General features: G+C 40.7%; 1 protein-coding gene across 3 annotated transcripts in view; it reads right to left on the minus strand.

The window, feature by feature from the left end:
* Window positions 1-13,443, minus strand: part of PACS1 (phosphofurin acidic cluster sorting protein 1) — a 169,750-nt gene that overhangs the window by 80,898 nt on the left and 75,409 nt on the right. For all 3 annotated transcript variants that reach the window (XM_075837401.1, XM_075837400.1, XM_075837399.1), the window contains 3 exons: window positions 10,094-10,209; window positions 2,924-3,078; window positions 2,499-2,609 (listed from right to left, as the gene is read on the minus strand). In XM_075837401.1, the coding sequence (XP_075693516.1) occupies window positions 2,499-2,609; window positions 2,924-3,078; window positions 10,094-10,209 (382 nt within the window). The remainder of the gene's footprint in view (window positions 1-2,498; window positions 2,610-2,923; window positions 3,079-10,093; window positions 10,210-13,443) is intronic.

A 13,443-nucleotide genomic window follows, 5' to 3' on the forward strand; every position in this document is an offset into this window, starting at 1 on the left:
GAATAAGGAAGGCTATCACTCCATTTTGCAAAGCCATGCAATACCCTGTGGACAGCGCTTGATTGGAGCCAATTTCATCCTACAACAGGACAATGACCCAAAGCACACCTCCAAATTATGCAAGAACTATTTAGGGAAGAAGCAGGCAGCTGGTATTCTATCTGTAATGGAGTGGCCAGCGCAGTCACCAGATCTCAACCCCATAGAGCTGTTGTGGGAGCAGCTTGACCGTATGGTATGCAAGAAGTGCCCATCAAGCCAATCCAACTTGTGGGAGGGCCTTCTGGAAGCATGGGGTGAAATTTCTCCCGATTACCTCAGCAAATTAACAGCTAGAATGCCAAAGGTCTGCAATGCTGTAATTGCTGCAAATGGAGCATTCTTTGACGAAAGCAAAGTTTGAAGGAGAAAATTATTATTTCAAATAAAAATCATTATTTCTAACCTTGTCAATGTCTTGACTATATTTTCTAGTCATTTTGCAACTCATTTGATAAATATACAGTGAAGGAAATAAGTATTTGATCCCTTGCTGATTTTGCAAGTTTGCCCACTGTCAAAGACATGAACAGTCTAGAATTTTTAGGCTAGGTTAATTTTACCAGTGAAAGATAGATTATATAAAAAAAATACAGAAAATCACATAGTCAAAATTATATATATTTATTTGCATTGTGCACAGAGAAATAAGTATTTGATCCCCTACCAACCATTAAGAGATCAGCCTCCTCCAGACCAGTTACACGCTCCAAATCAACTTGGTGCCTGCATTAAAGACAGCTGTCTTAAATGGTCACCTGTATAAAAGACTCCTGTCCACAGACTCAATTAATCAGTCTGACTCTAACCTCTACAACATGGGCAAGACCAAAGAGCTTTCTAAGGATGTCAGGGACAAGATCATAGACCTGCACAAGGCTGGAATGGGCTACAAAACCATAAGTAAGACGCTGGGTGAGAAGGAGACAACTGTTGGTGCAATAGTAAGAAAATGGAAGACATACAAAATGACTGTCAATCGACATCGATCTGGGGCTCCAGGCAAAATCTCACCTTGTGGGGTATCCTTGATCCTGAGGAAGGGGAGAGCTCAGCCGAAAACTACACGGGGAGAACTTGTCAATGTTCTCAAGGCAGCTGGGACCACAGTCACCAAGAAAACCATTGGTAACACATTATGCCGTAATGGATTAAAATCGTGCAGTGCCCGCAAGGTCCCCCTGCTCAAAAAGGCACATGTACAGGCCCGTCTGAAGTTTGCAAATGAACATCTGGATGATTCTGAAAGTGATTGGGAGAAGGTGCTGTGGTCAGATGAAACTAAAATTGAGCTTTTTGGCATTAACTCAACTCGCCGTGTTTGGAGGAAGAGAAATGCTGCCTATGACCCAAAGAACACCGTCCCCACTGTCAAGCATGGAGGTGGAAACATTATGTTTCGGGGGTGTTTCTCTGCTAAGGGCACAGGACTACTTCACCGCATCAATGGGAGAATGGATGGAGCCATGTACCGTCAAATCCTGAGTGACAACCTCCTTCCCTCCACCAGGACATTAAAAATGGCTCGTGGCTGGGTCTTCCAGCACGACAATGACCCGAAACATACAGCCAAGGCAACAAAGGAGTGGCTCAAAAAGAAGCACATTAAGGTCATGGAGTGGCCTAGCCAGTCTCCAGACCTTAATCCCATCGAAAACTTATGGAGGGAGCTGAAGATCCGAGTTGCCAAGCGACAGCCTCGAAATCTTAATCATTTACAGATGATCTGCAAAGAGGAGTGGGCCAAAATTCCATCTAACATCTGTGCAAACCTCATCATCAACTACAAAAAACGTCTGACTGCTGTGCTTGCCAACAAGGGTTTTGCCACCAAGTATTAAGTCTTGTTTGCCAAAGGGATCAAATACTTATTTCTCTGTGCACAATGCAAATAAATATATATAATTTTGACAATGTGATTTTCAGTTTTTTTTTTTTTATATAATCTATCTTTCACTGGTAAAATTAACCTAGCCTAAAAATTCTAGACTGTTCATGTCTTTGACAGTGGTCAAACTTACAGAATCAGCAAGGGATCAAATACTTATTTCCTTCACTGTAAGTGTGAGTTTTCATGGAAAACACAAAATTGTCTGGGTGACCCCAAACTTTTGAACAGTAGTGTTTGTATGTATATATATATATATATATATATATATATATATATATATATATATATATATATATATATATATATATATATATATATATATATATATATATATATATATATAGAGAGAGAGAGAGAGAGAGAGAGAGAGAGAGAGAGAGAGAGAGAGAGAGAGAGAGAGAGAGAGAGAGAGAGAGAGAGAGAGAGAGAGAGAGAGAGAGAGAGAGAGAGAGAGAGAGAGAGAGAGAGAGAGAGAGAGAGAGAGAGAGAGAGAGAGAGAGAGAGACAGAGACATATATGGTAAAAAAAAACAAAAGCAAAAAAAAATAAAAAAATAAAAAAAACTTACCAAGAGATGGAACCTCAGATTTGCTAAACAACTCTCTCCAAGAAGAATCAAAGAACAAAGATGCATAGCGAGAATCCAAAGAGGATATATATTTACATACAGGATGAGATCCTGCAAAGGAATAAAAAGACAAATGAACATTCAACAACCACGAGTATAAATGTAGAACACAAGAAAAAAAATGTATTTAACAAAAACAGGGCTCAAGAGAACTGTTATATTCAGTGACAATATAATCATACATCCGGATATGTGATAACTGACATGAAATTAAAATGAGAAATACATAGTCAGTGGTGATACGAACCAATAGCTGTATATAAGTTTGTAAAATGTGTAGTAAGCAGAGTACAGTGCAATGGTTAGTTAGAATGTCACATTAAACAATTACATCTATCCATTAATTTGGCACAAGTCTCACTCACCTAACGGAACTAAAAGAAAGCGCAAGTACCCCAACCAGTCAGGGGTTCGTCCTGCAAGGTTTGTAACATATGCTCCAAGCAGAAAGCTGAGAAAGGGATGCCCTCCCATACAAACAACTTTTAAAGGACGGGGTGGTCCTGGTGCCATATGACAGCTGCAAACCAAAAACACAATATTGTTTAATATAAAAACCATGGTTAAACATATACGGTCATAACGGAGAGGCAAAAGCAAGTAATACATGGTCTCACAATGTGTGATGCTCAATATATCTACGATAATAAATCAACAACTGTAATTGAACGATTCTTCTGTACCCATCCAAAATGTGTTCAATTAACTTCTCTGAGAACAACAAAAATCCTGTGTGATTCAAATTGCATGAAAATCGTATCAAGAAACTTGAGTCGCAAAGCATTCTCACAGCTGGAGATGCACAACACAAACTTTCTTAATATATGAATATACTCCAGGTTGCATATCATGCGACTCATTTGAAAGGAGAATAATATTTTACATAGTACGGTCTTCTTTTAAATGTCAAATTAGACAAAGGGAACCACAAAGAGCAGAATTGCTGTTTTCAAAAACGGCATTTAAAGGAACACCCAAGGCGAAACTTATACATTGTGTTATGCCCAGTCCTACATAGAGGTAGGTTTTCCAATATCAACTACTTTGTTTCAGATTCTATCATAGCCTCTCTTTTGGATTTAAATGAAGACAATAGGTCTAAAGGCTCTTTTACACGGGCCAATTATCGGGCTAACAGTCGTTAATAGAATGCTCATTGCCGATAATTGCCTTGTGTAAACAGGGCAGCGATCAATAGATGAACGAGCTCGTTCATCTGCTGATCGTATCGTTTTAAAAATGAAAAATGTTATCGCTGTCGGCAGCACATCTCCCTGTGTTAACAGGTAGACGTGCGGCCGACATGATAATAATGTATGGGGACGAGCGATCGGAGTAACGAGCGCTCGTCCCCATAATAGCTCCTTGTGGAAGGAGAAAACGAGCGCCGATAAAGAGCTGTCTTGTTGATCAGCGCTCGTTTACATGGCGCTCGTCTACATCGGTGCTAGTTTACACGTGTAAGAGGAATTTTACCATAAAACCTCTCCCATTATATGCCATATTAGCTGCCTTCACACTGACCAGCACCCCAACGTGTGCTTCACACCTGGCAAAACGCACACTATGGTGCTGGTCAGTGTGAAGGCAGTTAATATGGGATATGGTGGGTGAGGTTAACTTTTATGATAAAATTCTGATTTGTATTTGCTTCTGTCTAGCTATTATGATGCATCTTGTTATACATTATAAATGTATTTGAAGTTGGCATGATATATATTTTTTGTTTCTATATACTAGGATATCACCATCATTATTGTCCTGCCTTATGTAAATACACTGTCCTGTTTTGTGTGAAACTTTTTGCACGTTGTGTTTTATTGGGAGTTTTTAAAAAATGGTTTGCACAACTATTTGTGTAAAATTAATACAAATATATATATTTTTTTTGCTACATTGATTGATTGTACTTACTGTATAGCATTGAGGGAAATAGTATCGGTTTTCTGTCGGTTATTGGTTCCCATATGCAAGGATTATGATTTACTAGATAGACCTTATTAATGCTTATAGTATTCTTTGTTTTGGAGAAACTCATTAGCATAAATCTAAAATTGCTCATAACTTGCTCAAAAATTATTGTTTTTACAAATAAAAACCACTGCTGTTATCTACATTACAGCGCCGATCACATTATGTACAAGATAGGGCACTTATAATGTGGTGACAGAGCCTCTTTAAACGTATACGTCTGGAAGCTCCAGTGACGGAATGGTCAATATATGGACAGTTTATTACTGGAAATTCACAGGTGATCTCCCTCCTGCTTGCATCTCCACTTCACACAACAGCTTTGGGGGATCTGGCACTGTCGGTGCCAGATACCCGAAGTCTGTTGTGTAAGGACGGGATAGGCTTCACCTGAGGTACAAACTGCAGTATGGCCGGGAGTAGCGGAGGAGTGTCCTGGGAGTCGGAGGAGGCTTCACTCTCTCTGAATGCTATATATGGGAAGAGCATGAGTAGTCCCTGGGGAAGCTCCTGAGGTCACGGTCCATATATGGACCGTGACATCAAGAGCTTTCCCGGGGCTGAAGACCCAGGCAAAACATCAGGACTTCCTGGCTGTGGGGAATCTCTGACCTAACTGTCCATATACGCACAGTTCCGTCAGGAGCTTCCCCAGGACAAGGGACTCCTGATGCTCCACATGGGGAATGCGGGCCATAGGACGTCAAGGGCTTTCCCAAGACATGAGTCCCTGGCCAGAGCGCTTGCAAAACTCCGGCCAGGGAATCCATTGGGGAGAGAGCCAGCAGGCAGGAAAGTGCAGCACTGCATACATTAAAGCAGTCCTGCACACGCTGCAAACTTTTATATACGTGACAACTGCACGGGGCATCGGCAGTTGAACGTTTATAGCCGTATGGCTAACGAGAAGCGGTTATAGCTTGGCTAACGTGACGAGGTTATAGTTTACCTAACTTTTCAGAATAAACTCTCATATGGGTGTACATGAAGTATTACCCAATTATATGACTTGTATTCTGCATTTTTCAGCAGTTTTGCTATCTGCAGGCTCTATCTTTAAGGTGAAATATGGGTATATATGGATAGTGACTTCAAGGGCTCCTCTGGCAGCGGAATCTCTGAGAACACATCGTAGAATTTAGATTTGTCTCCCATAAGAAGGCTATTTCGCTACCGATCTTCCCCTGCTTGTCTATTAAGGTAACCAATACGGGTTTATTCTAAAAAAAACTTTAGCTGTCTGGGGCTCTCCCATAGTGTTTAGGGCTATTTTAACTACAGTATGGTCAGATATACCGTTCCTTTTATAGTCCATTCTTGGTATGCCCTCCACAAATTCCGAAATAGTCAAAACCATATCGATACGGGACATTGACTTATAGTACATATGTTGTGCTATAACACGAGAAGACCTTTCTAGGGCCATATTTATTTCTCCATACGTCCACAAATCCGGTCTCGTTACAGAACCTAGCAAGAGGGGACGTTCTGGCTAGAGATGTATGGTTACCTTCCAATCCTTTAATCCTGTCCAATTGTTCCTCCATTACGGAGTTAAAGTCCCCTATAATTAATACAGGTCCTTTATCAACCTTGTTCAGAAACAGTAACACCTGGTTCAGAACATCTGGTTTATAGGGTGGAGGGATGTATACAAAAACTAGTGTACAATTAATCCCCTCTAATTATTCCCCTTTATTATCTGGAGGATAATAAATCTTCCTTCCTTATCAATCTGGGGTGTAATAATATAAAATTTAATCTGATTGTGCACATATACACTCACTCCCCTAGAATATGTTGTATGGACCGAGTGGCACTCTTGTCCTGATCATTTTCTCCCAGCCCGATCAATGTTTTCTCCTATTAGATGGGTCTCTATAAAACAAATTATTGCCGGGAGATGGCGGTTAATAGTATCAAATATCGAGCATCTCTTTATCCTATCCCCTATTCCCCTGAGGTTCCAAGCAACTAATTTAACCATATCTTTGGTACATCGTATTGAAATCCTGCCTAAATAAACGTTTAAAATGTCTTTATTATATAGTATTTAAAATAGGGCACTCATGCCAATATATACTGTGAATAGGCGTTTGGCAAAACAGAGACACAGTTCCCTGATCAGGTATAAGAATAAGGTAATGATTGGTACACCTTAGTGTCGATACAACACCCGACAGGAGTAGTGATTCACACCACTCATCCGTTTGCCGCAACGATACAAAGTAGCTCAGTCCAATATGAATGTTCCACATGCACCGATACTATGTGCACCAATTGAAACATGAACAGAGAACTAGCAAAAATAATAAATGTGGTCTGGTTGCCACAAGTAAGCAATTTTGAGCAATCTCAATCCTATGAACCACTCCTCCCCACTACACCCCATCCCCCTCCGTTACCATCCCACTTACACAGAAATGAGAAGCAACAAAAAAATGAAATAAACGTAGAACCATCGCAATACACAATATACTTTTACAATTGATAATGCTAAGAAAATTAGAGTCCATCTAGCCAGTCCACAGCTTCCTGAGGAGAGGGGAAAAACATAAAACCACCTTTATAAACTATTCATAATCTTGCCGGAAAGATCAGATAGAAAATAATATGCGCTTGATGAAATCGTAGCTTCACATCCTTGAAGCGACGTCTCTTTAGTCGTGTAGCCTGCGAAAAGTCAGGATAGATAGCAATCTGATTTCTGGTATATTCATATTTTTTAAGGTCTTGACTTTTCCCGAAGAATTATGTCCTGGTTATTAGAGTTCAAAATCTTGAGCATTATGGGGCGCGGCGGGCACCTGGTACAGGTTTTTTCCCTGGGACCTGGTGGGCTCGTTCTACAACAAATGAGGGGGATAGAAGATCTCATACCAGATCAATCAGCCAGGACTGGAAAAAGGATTCACAAAGCTTTCCTTTCTAGAACTTCCGGGAGACCGATTATACGTAGATTATTCCTCCGGGCTCTATCTTCAAGGTCAACTATTTTATTTTTTAGATCTTTATTTTCAATATGCATATTTGTGGCTTCTTTCATTGTCGTCATGTCTTTAATATGTCTCTTTATTTGCCCTTCTGCGACCCTCATTTTCTCACAAATTTTGCTTACTTCATTCTCCTCAATCTACAGGATTGCATATCGTGAGCCTGAAAGTTGACTCATCATAGAATCCTGTTCCTCCTCTCCACCTGTGACTTTCTGAGCTAATCTGGTCTTCATTTGAGGTGACTTCTAGAATTTCTCCATTTTGGAGATGGTGTCTGGCTTTTGCAAGCCTTTATCTTTAGCTTTTGGGGACATACCTCCACACCCCGATTTCCTATTGGCAGGTTTTGGTGCTATAAGCTCAGTGATATTAGCTATACTTTCCAAAGAACTATTATAAGATACACAGGTCTATTGTAGGGTATACAAGACAGCATTCACAGCCAGTCGATCCAAAAACAATGGAGTGAGCTAAGCCTAATATCAAAGGCTTCCCACAGGTCTGTTTATGGGGTATTTAATAGGTATTCAGAGTAAGACTCAGAGTGAAACCTACAGTGCAGAAAGTCTCAGAGAGTTGGCAGGGTTAGCATACAGTAGGAGCAAGCAGCTTTGTTACGGAGTAAGCAGCTTATTTGTATAGGATGTAGCTCAATGCCACTAAATGTGATTCAGTGTCATTCAATGTAACTAAATAATATGGGACTCGGACCTCTCGAGCCATAGAATCACAGGGCTATCACAATGGGTTCAAATTAGGACTCAGACTCAAGTCAATGACCCTAAGCACACATCCAAGACAACACAGGAGTGGGTTAGGGACAACTCTGTGAATGTCATTGAGTGGTCCAGCCAGAGACCTGACTTGAACCCAATCGAACATCTCTGGAGAGACCTGAAAATGGCTGTCCACATCCAACTTGACAGATCTTGAGAGATTTGCAAGGAAGAATGGCAGAAAATCCCCAAATCCAGTTATGCAAACCTTGTGGCAACATACCCAAGAAGACTGCTGTCTGTTATCGCTGCTAAAGGTGCTTCAACTACTTCTGCTACAAGTAAAGGGTCGTCAATGAAATATTTTAGATTTTCCTTTTCAATAAATTAGCAAAGATTATGAAAATTCTGTTTTCACTTTGTCATTAAGGTTTATAGAGTGCAGAATAATGGCAAAAAAATAAATGTTTTTAATTTAGCACAGGGCCTCAACATTAGGGATGCACGGTGCATCGAAACTTCGATACTGTTTCGATACTGTGCATCCCTAAACGGTTCGATACCGCTATTTCCTGTATTTCGATACTGAGCTGCGCAGCCGCACAGCTCAGTATAGTAATACATGAATGTATGGGAGCGCGGCTGCGGCTGTGTAATTCAGCCACAGCCCCGCTCCTGAGTCATGACATGTGCGCGCGGGGTCAGGATGATGCGATACGGCCAGCGCTGCACTAATGAGCGGCGGCACTGAAGACAGAACATGGCGGGCGCACTACAAAACACCCCCATGTTCTGTCCTCCGTGCCTGAACCGCCGCTCATTAGTGCAGCGCCGGCCGCATCACCTCATGCTGACCGCGCGCGCACTTCCTGTCAGGAGCGGGGCAATGGCTGTATTACACAGCCGCAGCCCCGCGCTATAACGGCGGAGATCAGAGAAACCTCTCATCTCCGCCGTTATTACCCTGAATGCTATGATCACAGCTGACTGCAGCATTCAGGGGAAAGTGAGAAGGGGGGATGCCCCTGGATCGCGTCACAGGGAATTCCTGTGACGCGATCGAGGGCCATACCATATATGGGCAGACAGCCCAGGGTCTATTGACGGACCCCAGGGCTGTCTTACCATATTTCATGTTAGGACATACCCAAGTATGTCCTAACAACTGCCTGTGTGCTATCCGTCCACAGGTTAATGTACTGGCCCATATCTGATATATGTCAGTACATTAAAGTTTAAAAATAAAGTAAAAACAAAGTATTGTTAAAATTTAAAAAAAAATCCACCTTCACCTTTTTTACAATAAACATTAAAATAAGTCTCAATACATAAAATATTCACACATTCAGTAATGGCGCACACAACAATTTTTATGCATCATTTATGATGTGTGCGCTGTAAAAAAATGAAATAAACACGGCTTTCATTCACTTATTAATGTGAGGAGCGAGGTGCGATGAATTTACCCTCCATGTTCCTCACATTAATAGTAATTAACCCCATCATGTACCTCGCACATTAACCCATTATGACAGAGAAACATGATGGGATTAATTACTATTAATGTGAGGCGCGTTCAAAATTCATCACACGTCGCGCCTCACATCAGAAAACGGAAGAATTTTTTTTTTTATTACTGTTGGCAAAAGTATCGAAATTGGTATCGAAATCGCAATACTAAACGAAGTATCGGTATCGAAGTCCAAATTCTGGTATCGTGACATCCCTACTCAACATAATAAAATGTGAAAAAATTCAAAGGGTCTAAAGACTTTCCAAAAGCTATAATTTAAAACCTCATTTGAACAAAAAACAAAAAAACATAATTAGAAAGTTATGATCATATACTCACTGTCTCTGTATTCGAGTAAGTACAGTTGTCAGAACGCACTGTACGTCGGAAGAGCATGTTATACATACACATGGCTTATGCTGCTGCTGCTGCTGCTGGAAAAGGCTTGAGATAAACTACAATAAAAAGAGAAGTACAATGAGCAAAACTAAAGAAGAAAAAAAATTATCCGCAATGCAAATAAACACAAATATTTAAGAAAGTGTTAAATTAACCCCTTCACGCACCAGGACGTGCTAGTACGTCGTAGTATACACGGGTTGGTATTGAGCAGACACACACGCTGAGCCCGATCCATACGCTGCGGGTGTCAGCTGTGTATTACAGCGGATACCCAAGACTAACGGCCAGGAACGCTGTTCCTGGCTGTTTAACCACTTAGGTACAGTTAAAAGAGACACTGGCATCTAGGTCAATAGAAAGATGGGGGGCCCTCCGACAGCCCATCGGCGCTGCAATGTAAATAACAGTGGTTTTTATTTTGAAAAACGATCATTTTTGAGCAAGTTATGAGCAATTTTAGATTTATGCTAATGAGTTTCTCAATGGACAACTGGCCGTGTTTTTACTTTTACCAACTGGGCATTGCACAGAGGAGTCTATGACGCTGACCAATCAGTGACCAATCAGCATCATACACTTCTCATTGTTCCAGCCCGGCTTCTTTCACTGTACAATCACACTGCTGTGGATCATGCTGGTCTGGAACAATGAGAAGTGTATGACGCGATTGGTCACTGATTGGTCAGCGTCATACACTCCTCTATACAACGCCCGGTTGGTAAAAAGTAAAAACACGCCCAGTTGTCTATTGCGAAAAACTAATTAGCATAAATCTAAAATTGCTCATAACTTGCGCAAAAATGATCGTTTTTCAAAATAAAAACCACTGTTGTTATCTACATTACAGCGCCAATCAGCTTATGTGGGAGATAGGGCATTTATAATCTGGTGACAGAGCCTCTTTAAATAAATTTAAAGTTACTGTTTTTGCCACGTCCGAAAAAGTCCAAACTATCAAAATATAATATTTAACCTTCTTGGTGAACGTCGTAAAAATTTTTTATTTAAAAGACGGAAAGGTTTCCAAAAAATTGAATAAAAAGTGATCAAAAACCAATAAAAACTACAGCTGTAAAAACAAAGCAACATATCAAACCATAGAATAAAGTGAACATGTAGTTTTTACAGCACAATTAATGCCGTAAAAACGAAACCCCCAAGAAACGGGGCAATCGCTGTTTTATGTCCTTTTACATAAGGACATCTAGCCCTCCCACCTTGTGTTTATTAGAAAGTAGTAGCCTTAATCAGGGCGGGAAGCCTGTGCTGCTGTTAGGACTAAGGGAAAACAGATTAAAGAGGCTCTGTCACCACATTATAAGTGCCCTATCTCCTACATAATATGATTGGCGCTGTAATGTAGGTCACAACAGTGGTTTTTATTTTGAAAAACGATCATTTTTGAGCAAGTTATGAGCAATTTTAGATTTATGATAATTAGTTTCTTAATGGACAACAGGGCGTGTTTTTTTATTTTTGACCAAGTTGGCGTTGTGGAGAGGAGTGTACGACACTGACCAATCAGTGACCAATCAGCGTCATACACGTCTCATTGTTCCAGCCCAGCTCCTTTCACTGCACAATCACACTGTAAACAATGGGCTGGAACAATGAGAAGTGTAACGCTGATTGGTCAGCTTCATACACTTCTCTGTACAACGCCCAGTTGGTAAAAAGTAAAAACACGCCCAGTTGTCTATTAAGAAAGTCATTAGTATAAATCTAAAATTGTTCATAACTTTGTCAAAAATTATCGTTTTTTAAAATAAAAAACACTTATCTACATTACAGCGCCGATCAGATTATGTAGGAGATAGGGCACTTATAATCTGGTGACAGAGGCTCTTTAACGTTATAAATCTACACTTCCTTTACGTCCTACCAGCAGCACAATAATGGGGATTTAGCAAGAAGTAACCCCATAGGGAGGGCCCTCTTGACTGGTGGAAGTCAAAATTGACTGCTCAAGAGCCGTCTCCTCGGAGAACCAAAAATTCAAGCTATAATGGTTAATAAATGTTAAAGGGAACCTGTCACCAGCATTTCACCTATTAAACCAGCAATACCTGGTGGTAGTGGGTGAAAAATCATTTCTATATAACCTATAATTGTCTTCTTAGTCGGCTCTGTAGCTTTAGTATTCAGTGTTTTAGTGTTCCCACACCGTATGCTAATGAGCAGAAAAGAGTCAGATCTTCGTTTGAAAAAAGTCATATTTTCATTCCTCAAGTCTTTCCGCGCTTCCCCGCCTCCTTACTTTTGATTGACAGCTCGTCACCTTCCCCCAGCACACAAAATCCTGCGCTTGTGCATTGATGTCCTCTTCTGGTGTGTGCGCACAAAGGGACGCCGGATTATTACGATAAAAAGCGCAAAATGTTTGCAGACCATTATTTACAGTCGGGGGAGGAGTTTAGGAGAGGGGATAACGGCAATGAACTTTTGATAGCAGCGGCCAGTGAGGAATAAGTAAAGTTCAATAGGTGAAATTCTGGTGACAGGTTCCCTTTAAGTGCGGGCTCCAAACTGCACAGCAAATCTGATCTAGCGGGATAAGACTTTCTTCAACCCAAGAGGTGGACACTGCTCTAGTAGAGTGGGCTCTAGATAAATGAGGTGGATTAGAGATCTAACAATGTAAGCCAGTTTACTGGCCTCTAAACTCCATCTACCCAGGGTAGGTTTCGTGGATTTAAAAAGGGAATATGTCGCAAATTACGTTTTTTTTTTAGTAAGTTACTTACTTTTATCATATTTTTTTCGATTTATTTATTTTTTCTTCCACCACAAGGTGGGAAGTATTCAAAATGAAATAATAATTTTACATGTTGGCCACCACAGGGAGCACTTCCCAGAATTACAGCAAGGTTAATCAGGCAAAGCAACCTGACTCACAGCTGCTGTAAATGTGGGAGGGAGGCTTCCTATTTTTGGCTACAAGCCAGGAAGAGGTGTCTATAAATTGCTAAGCAGTGTCCAGGTCCATTTTGGGAGTGATTTTACAAATGGTAGCTTGCAACAGCTCTAGAACACACCAAAATGCTAAGAATGATGAAAGTCATTAGGAAGACCCTGTGGTGAATGACTTTTCAGTTCACATGTTCACACGTTTTTGGCGCATCTTACGTGACGAAAAACGCATCAATGGGAAAGCAAGCCGTTAGTTCATACAATGTGCTTTATTACGCAAACGTTTTAAAAAACGCGTTGCATAAAAGAAGAAGCGTTGGGTCAATTCTTTGGAACATAAAACGCACCAAATGTTCCCATAGTCAATAGGAGTTCTA

The sequence above is a fragment of the Rhinoderma darwinii genome, chromosome 9 (assembly GCF_050947455.1).
Source record: "Rhinoderma darwinii isolate aRhiDar2 chromosome 9, aRhiDar2.hap1, whole genome shotgun sequence".
Taxonomy (NCBI): Eukaryota; Metazoa; Chordata; class Amphibia; order Anura; family Rhinodermatidae; genus Rhinoderma; species Rhinoderma darwinii.